Here is an 8895-nt window from a genome sequence, read left to right as displayed (position 1 = left end):
AGAGCCTGCCTGGTGAGGACATGGCGTGCGAGTCGACGTTAGTGCTCGCCCGCCCTCTCGTGGAGGGAGCCTAACATTGCTCAACGTTTTCTCTTGCCGCGCTGGAGCCGGGCAACCCGCCAGTCTCAGAGTACAGCCAACGAGGGGGTGCCCAAGGCCTCTGAGAGCTGGTATTGGTCGGGCCGGGGGAGCGGATTTGGGGCGCGAGGAATCTCTCTGGAGCCCTAACAGGATTCAGAAGCGCGAGCGGGAGCTCAAGTCCGACGCCTAAGTCTCCTGAGCGTCTCCGGGCCCGCGACCAGGGGCTTTCCCCACCTCCTCGGCGGGAAGCAGCTGCGGGAGCCGTCCGGTTGCAGGACAATGGAAGGAAATCAACTAGAAATCATATCCGCCCCCTCCTTGGCCGCGGAGTCAGAGACCCCTTTGTGTAGGCCTGGTTAGAGGAGGCTGGCACACCACGCCGTCTATCCGAGACCCCGTGGAGCCAGACATTCTCGCTGCCCCAAACTTGTTGGGTTCCCTCGTTGGGTTCCCCTTTCTTCTCCCTTAACACAGTATATTGGAAAGTGTGTTCGGATGTATTCACTCTCTTCCTACGGGCTCCTGAAACCCCCCTTCCAAAGGTCAAACACCAAATTTCGCTGATCCGGGGTCTCCGATGACTCAGGTCACCCATACTTCCCACGTGCACTTTGCAACCTCTCCAATTCTAATATCCCATTCCTGGTTCTGTAAATGGCCCAAGACCCCGTAAGTAACGACCACCCGCCGTTTCTGTCGTCCCGCCCTCAAACCGGAGACCACGCCCCGGGCTTGCCATCTGGAGAGCAGGAGAGGAAGGAAGGATACAGACCCAGGCGTTCACCCCACCTCCACCCCCGCCCCCGCCAGGCCCGGCCTGATAAAGGAGCTGAGGCCCTGCGCCCAGCGAGACCCCGCCCCTCCGGCGAGCAGAAGCAGCCCCTGCGGGACAGGGGTAAGCACCAGAGGCCGAGGGAGTCCGATGCCAGGTTCCCTGAAGAGGGTGGAGGGCGTGTGGCTGGAGGACAGGCCGAGGAGCAGAAGATGGCAAAGCCAGGGGTCCAGACTAAATAGTAAAACTCCGGGGGTGGGGCAGGAATCCTCTTTGCCATATGGAGAGATGTGGCGTGTAGGTAGGCTGGAGTCTCCAGTCTTCATCGGACACCTGAGACTCGGCTCGTAGTAGAGCCAGGTAATGGTAAGAGTGAACGCTGGAGGAGCAGGAGGTGTCAAAGGAACTAAGGGCGCAGTGGGCCACACTACCCCTGTTCGCGCCTTAGAGTGGGAATCTTCAGCTGGATCGTGGTGCAGTGGAACCTAGGACAGGAAAGCCAGCGATGGGATGTGTGTGTGTGTGTGTGTGTGTGTGTGTGTGTGTGTGTGTGTGTGTGTGTGTTAGAAGACAAAAAGAACACGGGCTTGAATGAGAATGCGCGAATGCGCGAGGTGGGATGGGAGAGATGGCCTTCTGGAGGAAGAGGCACACTGGGGAAGGCAAGGCATTTTAGGACTGCCAGGGTAGCCAAGCCCTTTCCTTGACACCCTCAGGTCTGCATCGCTATGGGTTCCACGACCGCCGCAGAGGGAGCCCTGGGCTACGTCCGTGAGTTCACCCGCCACTCCTCCGACGTGCTGGGCAACCTGAACGAGCTGCGTCTGCGCGGGATCCTCACCGATGTCACGCTGCTGGTTGGCGGACAGCCTCTTCGAGCTCACAAGGCCGTTCTTATCGCATGCAGGTTTGAGGGGATTGAGTGGTGGGGTGGTGTGCGACCAGATGGGAAAGGTCTTTGGGAGGGAAATCGAAGCCAGCCATCCAGAAACATGAGCTTGAGGCCGGCTCACTACAGAAGCGCATCTGCTCCGGAAGTCCCCCAGGCTCTAACAAAGCTCTCTCTGCCCTCTCTCCAGTGGCTTTTTCTACTCAATTTTCCGAGGCCGTGCAGGAGTCGGGGTGGATGTGCTCTCTCTGCCTGGGGGCCCTGAAGCTGGAGGCTTTGCGCCTCTGCTGGACTTCATGTACACTTCACGCCTCCGCCTCTCTCCCGCAACTGCACCAGCCGTCCTCGCGGCAGCCACCTACTTACAGATGGAGCACGTGGTACAAGCATGTCATCGCTTCATCCAGGCCAGGTGAGAGGGATTCAGATTGGTATTCTCCATGGCATCCCAGATGTCAAAGGCAAACACCACAGGAGAATACCGCACTCATGGCCATCACACTTTCCACAGCTATGAACCTCTGGGCATCTCGCTGCGACCCCTGGAGGCGGAACCCCCCACGGCCCCAACAGCTCCTCCACCAGGCAGTCCGAGGCGCTCCGAAGGGAACCCAGACCCACCTACTGAGTCTCGCAGCTGCAGCCAGGGCCCCTCCAGTCCAGGCAGCCCAGACCCCAAGGCCTGCAACTGGAAAAAATACAAGTTCATCGTGTTAAACTCTCAGGCCTCCCAAGCAGGGAGCCTGGCAGGGGAGAGGAGTTCTGGGCAACTTTGCTCCCAAGCCAGGCTCCCCAGTGGAGATGAGGCTTCCAGCAGCAGCAGCAGCAGCAGCAGTGAAGAAGGACACATTCTGGGTCCCCAGAGCAGGTACAGAATTGAAACTCCAAGAACTTGTCAAGGCTAGCCTCAACTAAGAGGCAGGATATTGGGCCTGGGTGATCGGGAGGAAGGTGTGAGAGGTGGATTTCAGAAACACTGACGCACATTAACCACAGAGGTCAGGTTTACAGTGGTAGGGTGAAACTTTGGCAGCACAACTGAATCTAGCTCACTGGTCAACATTAGCTAATTTCCAAACAATAGGTCTTTGGCCCCAAGTTCTCCAGGGGTGCTGTCCTCTGCTAATCCTGTTGTCTGGGTTTTGTCATCTGCCTAGGCTCTCTCCAACTGTTGCATCTCTGCAGTTCAGATATGGGGCTTCAGCCAGTAGCCCTCATCTCTTCACAACCCAGACTCGAGAGACCAATGGAACACCATTGGGGCAGGCTCATCCGCCACCAGGTAAGAGACTCCCCTTTCTCCATCCTGTGCTTTTTCCCTATGACCGCTCAAGGTCAGTGTGGGCCACAAAAAATCCTCATTACTGCAAATTCGTATCACCTAGTAAATGTTTAAAAGCCCCATTGTCATACTCATAAATTATAATGTCTAGATGCAGAAGCCAGAAATCCATTTTTGTTTGTTTGTTTGTTTAACTAATGTCTTATTTGGTTAGTTGTTTTGGTTCACATCTGGTGGTGCTTGGGAACTAATCTTGGTGGTGTCAGGGGAGACTATGCAGTGCTGGGAATCATACCCAGGCCTTCCACATGCAAAGCATGTGCTCCAGTATCCAGCCCCAAATATATACTGTTTTCTAGGCTGTACCCGGCAGTCCTCAGAGATCACTTCTGGTGGTGCTCAGGGCCTACACTATTTCTCTGGCCTGAAATTGTGTTTTTTTGTTTTTGTTTTTGGGCCATACCAGCTGGGCTTAGTGTTTATTCCTGGTTCTGCACTCAGGACTCATTCCTGACAGTGCTCAGGAGACCATATAGGGTGTAGGGATCAAACCTGGTTCATCTGCATGAAAGGTAAGCACCTTACCTGCTATGCTATCTCTTCAGTCCAAATGCATACTTTTGGGGTTTTGGATTTTGGGTTTTTTTTTCTTGTATTTTGTTGTTGTTTGGGAGGTGGTGGGGGCACACCCAGCTCTGCTTGGGGATCACTCCTGACAAGCTCAGAAGATCATATGAAATGCCAGGGATCAAACCAAGTTGACTGCAAGCAACGCAGGTGCCTTCCCCACTGTACTATCTCTTCAAACCCTGAAAATTCATATTTTTTTAAATATGAAGGCAGTAGACTTCCCTTAAAACCAGGTCTACAGTTTTTCCCCCCCTCTCCGAGCTTCCTGTTTGCTCTCTTTAGAAATTTTGATTTGAAATTTTGGGGAAGAGATCCCATGAATGACCAGCAATGTTTAGAAACTTTTGACATGTTATCACCCAGAGCTGAGTGATCAGACCAAGATTTGATGACTTTTCACCTGTGGTCACCCAGACTGAGTGATCAGGTCAGCTCAGGCGAAGATTTGTCAGGGTCTTGTGGACAGGTTGTCACCAGAGTAGTACAGAAAATAGTACAAAGAGTAGTACAAAGAACAGTGAAAGAAACAAAAATGTATACTCACTCTTCATTGGGACCTTGATTTACCACCACCATTGAAGAGGTTTGCAGAATATAGATGCAAATGTTGGCTTCTCTACTTATACAGCATAACCTTGAGCAAGTCAGATGGACCCATATGTCTTAACAGTAAATTGAGAAAAATAAAGTCTTTGGGGCCTGGGGGGCAAGGAAGCGGCTTAATGTGCATACTTTGCATGCATTTGAGCTCGGTTTGATCCCCAGCATCTGGAGGCCACCAAACACCACTGGGGTGGCCCTAGTGGCTCCTGGCACGGTAGAGCCTGAACATCCTCACATCCCGAAGCCCTAACACTTGAGTCAGAGGCTAGTTGACTGAGAACTGCAAGGAGTGGCCCCTGGAGGACCTTTTAAGCATGGTTTTGGAAGTATCCTCCACCAGCTGAAAAAGACAAAAGAAAACCTACTAGTGTGTGTTTTTTGAGAATTTACTGGTTGTTATTACCCATTCCCAGGAAGCGATTTTTTCAGCTGCCGGAAGTGTGAGGCTGTGGCAGGATGCTCATCAGAGCTAGATTCCCAGACTCCTGGAGACAAGGATAAACCTTACAAGTGTCAGCTCTGCCGGTCTTCCTTCCGCTACAAGGGCAACCTGGCCAGTCACCGCACTGTGCACACAGGTAGGGGAGGAGCAGACAGGAATGGCTCTGACCTTCATTTACACAGAGGCTCTGACACACACCCTCTGCCTTGCTTCCAGGGGAAAAACCCTACCACTGCTCCATCTGCGGAGCCCGCTTTAACCGGCCAGCTAACCTGAAAACACATAGCCGCATCCATTCAGGAGAGAAGCCCTACAAATGTGAGACCTGCGGCTCGCGCTTTGTACAGGTAGGTCCAAAGTCCATCCAAAGGCACATTTGCAAGAGGGTGGACAGGCCATGTGGGCAAGCCATGCGGGGTGTGGGGGCGGTCTGCCCCTTCTGGAGGCCGGGCCTGAGGGTCTCCGTCCCTCCAGGTGGCACATCTGCGTGCACACGTGCTGATCCACACTGGAGAAAAGCCCTATCCCTGCCCCACCTGCGGCACTCGTTTCCGCCACCTGCAGACCCTCAAGAGCCACGTTCGCATCCACACAGGCGAGAAGCCTTATCACGTGAGTAGCCGTGGCTGCCCAAGCCTAGGAGCGGGGCTGTGAGAGGGGCAGACTGTAGCGGAGATCTTTGAAAAATAGGGTTCATCTGGAATAGTCCCTGTAAATAAGGGACAGAAACCAAGGAAAGGAACAGATAGGTGTAGAATTGAGATAACCCCCTTCTCACCCCCGCCCCTGCCAGCTGGGACTGACCCCTATGGGCAAAGAAGATATAGTTCCTGAGCTCCTCCCAGTATGGCCCCCCAAAACAATTGTCACTGTAGCACTGTCGTCCTGTCGTCCATCAATTTGCTTGAGCAGGCACCAACAACGTGTCCATTGTGAGACTTGTTACTGTTTTTGGCATATCGAATATGCCACGGGTAGCTTGACGGGCTTGGTCGTGGGGCAGGATACTCTAGGTAGCTTGCCAGGCTCTCTGAGAGGGACAGAGGAATCGAATCCGGGTAGGCCGCGTGCAAGGCAAATTCCCTACCCACTGTGCTACTCTCTGGCGTCGTTAGTGGGGGGCCCAAGTCCCCCCCCAAACAATAGCAAAAATAAAAACTGACTAAAAGGGCTCCCATTCGGGAGAGTAAGTGACCGGATGAGTAGCTCTTTCTGAAGATGGGAGGACTGAGCACCTGGGGCTTACCCTAGATGGTTTGGGAGGGCATGAGGACTATAGGGCTTCCCTGGCGGAGAGCTGAACAGATGACCAGCTTGTGGATGCAGAGGGACCTTACTGGCTGTCCTCCTTCACACAGTGTGACCCCTGCGGCCTGCATTTCCGGCACAAGAGTCAACTGCGGCTTCATCTGCGCCAGAAACATGGAGCTGCTACCAACACCAAAGTGCACTACCACATTCTGGGGGGACCCTAGCTAAGCGCAGCTCAGACTGCTCTTGCCTCCTGCAAGCTCAAGCTTGGCTCCCCTCTCTGACTTGAGCATGGGAGTATGCAAGACAAGCCCTTCTGCCCCTCCCCGGCCCCCCTCCCCAATCATAAACTGCAACTATCCTAATTTCTTCCGGGAAGAGCAGGGGTGGCAGATCCTGGCTTGATGTGCCTCCGTTTTGCTGGTCAAAATCTCTTCCCCACAATCAAAATTACTAAAGAGAGCAAACTGGAAGCTCTGAGAGGCGGGGGAAACTGCAGGCCTGGTTTTAAGGAAATCTACCGCCTGCAGTTCCTCATCTCATTAATTTTATCTGTAAATATAATTTATTGAGGCTGTTGGGTAGCACCAAGGCCTTTCACTGTTGCATGTCCCACTTATTTCTTCCATTATGTGATCAAAGGTGGCCTGACAAAGAATGAGGTCACAGCTCTGCTGGCAGAGATGAGCACTTGCCTGTCCCCTTTGGCTTGAGTGTTTTATACTATTATTATTATTATTTTTATTATTATTGTGACTTTTATCTTTAGAATTGTTCTTTGTTCTATTTGTTTTCTTGTTGGTTTGGTTAAAATGAAAGAAAGGGGTTCTGTGTGCCCAGCCCCTCCAATTTTAGGTCTGGGACCTTTGTTATGGCAGCTCTGGAAACATGTGATTTGGGGGGATGGGTCAGGAACACCCTCTGGTATTCTGGGCATTCTAGGTTCTCTAGCAGGTAGAACTGGACTTAGACGTTTCTTCAAGGGTTATAGGAAACTTTATAGTGTGCCAGAAATGGAGTAGCAATGTCTCCTGGAAGCTGGAGAGAGGGAGTAAATGGAGGCTGGTGGTCTTTTCTGCAAAGAGAGTAAATTTCCCCATAAATGTGGTCACCTGGGTGTAGCTCTAGCCTTCTAGTGCCCACCCAGGAGCTTGTGTTAAGTCCAGAATATTCCGGGGCTGGAGTGATAGCACAGCAGGTAGGGTGTTTGCCTTGCACGCGGCCAACCCGGGGTTCGATTCCCAGCATCCCATATGGTCCCCTGAGCACGGCCAGGGGTAATTCCTGAGTGCAGAGCCAGGAGTGACCCCTGAGCATCTCTGGGTGTGACCAAAAAGCAAAAAAAAAAAAAAAAAGTCCAGAATATTCCCACTGGGACTTGTTCTTAACACTAATCTGAGCACTCCATGGGAGAGATATCTGAGATCCGTTATTAGAGATGACAAAACCTTTCTGATTCTGCAAGAATGTTAAGATTTAGGGAAGAATTATGAAACTCTTATCTTGAGTGGTGATCCATCCTTTACTACAGAAATATGTGGATTGGAGTAGTCCTTAGGATGATCTCTCCCTGAACAAGTGCTTTCCCTTTAATAGGTATTTGTACATTTTCTGGAAAGTGTCCAAATACTAGGAACTTCTTTGACTCTAGAAGCCACAGATGCAGGGCAATGTCCTTACCTGTTAAAATCTGAATCTCTGGGCTGGAGATACAATACAACGGGTAGAGAATCTTGCATGCAGCTGACTGAGTTCAATTCCCAGCACCCCATAGTTCAGGAATAAAACATGAGCATCATGACCAGGAGTGGCACAAAAATAAAAAAGCCCTGTGTGTAACACAGTTATCACTGCATTTCTGTCTGGGAATAGTGAATGCACTCAAATCTTCCACAGAGAGAGGACAGGGGCTGAGTTCCATTCTATGTTCACTGTAGTTTAAGGTAATGATTATGATATTGTTGGAATTAGTGAGGGTAGAAGGTTTAAAAGACTGACTGTAGGGCTAAAGTATCCTTGTAATTGACCAACTACCCAAGTAGGATTAAGATGATAAGTGGTACAGTCACTGGGCCAAGTAGGTAGACAGTTCGGAATAGGGTTACCTCTTAATTGGGTAAAATGTCTGAAATATAAGATGATGCTTTCAAACTTTTGATTTACAGTCCTGCTCCTGTTGTTGCCCTGGGACCATTTGTTTATGAGGCATGAGGTGGAGGATAAGAAGCACTTTGACTGTTGGGTAGAATTTCCTCAATGATGTATAAGTAACAGTACTTTCACTAGGGTAGTGGGAGAAAGCTACCCTTCTCTCTCTTTTCTATATTTTCCAATGCAGAACTAAAGGACAGGAAAGCAGAGTAGATAGATGTGAGAAGGAATCATGATTTTGATTTATAGATTGATGATCAGGTGGAGAGTATCAAGGGGTAGAGGTGTTATATCTTGTAAGATAAGATTTTTGGAATAAAGAAGCATTCCATTAATGTTTTCTGTGTCCTTGGTTCTAGATGGGGAAAATCTGGGAATTGGGGCCTGTGGTGCCTAGTGGGGAAAGAGTTCTTCCCTCGTGGATACTAGCTTGAATTCTGTCCCCATTCCACTCTTCCATTCCCTTAGTTACTTGAAATGACTCTTGTTCTTCCCTTCCCTGCCCTTGCCTTCCGGCTCATTGTGTAGGGATCAGTGACTTCATGAAGTTTCTCCGGAGCCACCTGCATCCTGCTGCTCTGAAGTCAGTTCCTGCCTGAGGTGTGGAAGTGGCAGGGAGAAACCAGGAAGCCACTAATAATACCAAGAGGCTGGGGGATGCATCTGCTAGTGATCTTAATGCTTAGATCACTCCCTATCACTATTATTACTTGCCAAGGGAAATAGCATTTAGGTCCTATGAGGACAGTAGGGGCTTGGAAGTGTTAGTGAGAAGGCTGAATGGTTAGAGCCAA

The 8895-nt window shown here is 50.8% G+C and overlaps 1 protein-coding gene across 1 annotated transcript; it reads left to right on the top strand.

Moving 5' to 3' along the window:
* The first annotated feature begins 893 nt into the window (after positions 1-893).
* On the top strand, positions 894-8460 carry BCL6B (BCL6B transcription repressor). Its single transcript, XM_004604904.3, has 9 exons — positions 894-976; positions 1570-1760; positions 1933-2154; positions 2254-2610; positions 2900-3024; positions 4671-4835; positions 4916-5046; positions 5174-5311; positions 6058-8460. Exons 2-9 carry the CDS (start codon positions 1582-1584, stop codon positions 6172-6174), a joined length of 1434 nt encoding a protein of 477 aa, XP_004604961.1. The 5' UTR covers positions 894-976; positions 1570-1581; the 3' UTR covers positions 6175-8460.
* Positions 8461-8895: the final 435 nt, after the last annotated feature.

This window comes from Sorex araneus, chromosome 3, assembly GCF_027595985.1.
Source record: "Sorex araneus isolate mSorAra2 chromosome 3, mSorAra2.pri, whole genome shotgun sequence".
In the NCBI taxonomy this organism is placed as follows: Eukaryota; Metazoa; Chordata; class Mammalia; order Eulipotyphla; family Soricidae; genus Sorex; species Sorex araneus.
Note: the sequence above shows the minus strand (reverse complement) of the source record. Positions and strands in the feature narration are given on the sequence as shown.

What these genes read in the sequence shown, in the direction of transcription:
- BCL6B (XM_004604904.3), top strand. Translation starts at nt 1,582, where the DNA reads ATGGGTTCCACGACCGCCGCAGAGGGAGCCCTGGGCTACGTCCGTGAG. An exon ending in GCGGCTCGCGCTTTGTACAG is followed by an intron (nt 5,047 to 5,173) that starts GTAGGTCCAAAG and finishes CCGTCCCTCCAG; the next exon opens with GTGGCACATCTGCGTGCACA. An exon ending in CAGGCGAGAAGCCTTATCAC is followed by an intron (nt 5,312 to 6,057) that starts GTGAGTAGCCGT and finishes TCCTTCACACAG; the next exon opens with TGTGACCCCTGCGGCCTGCA.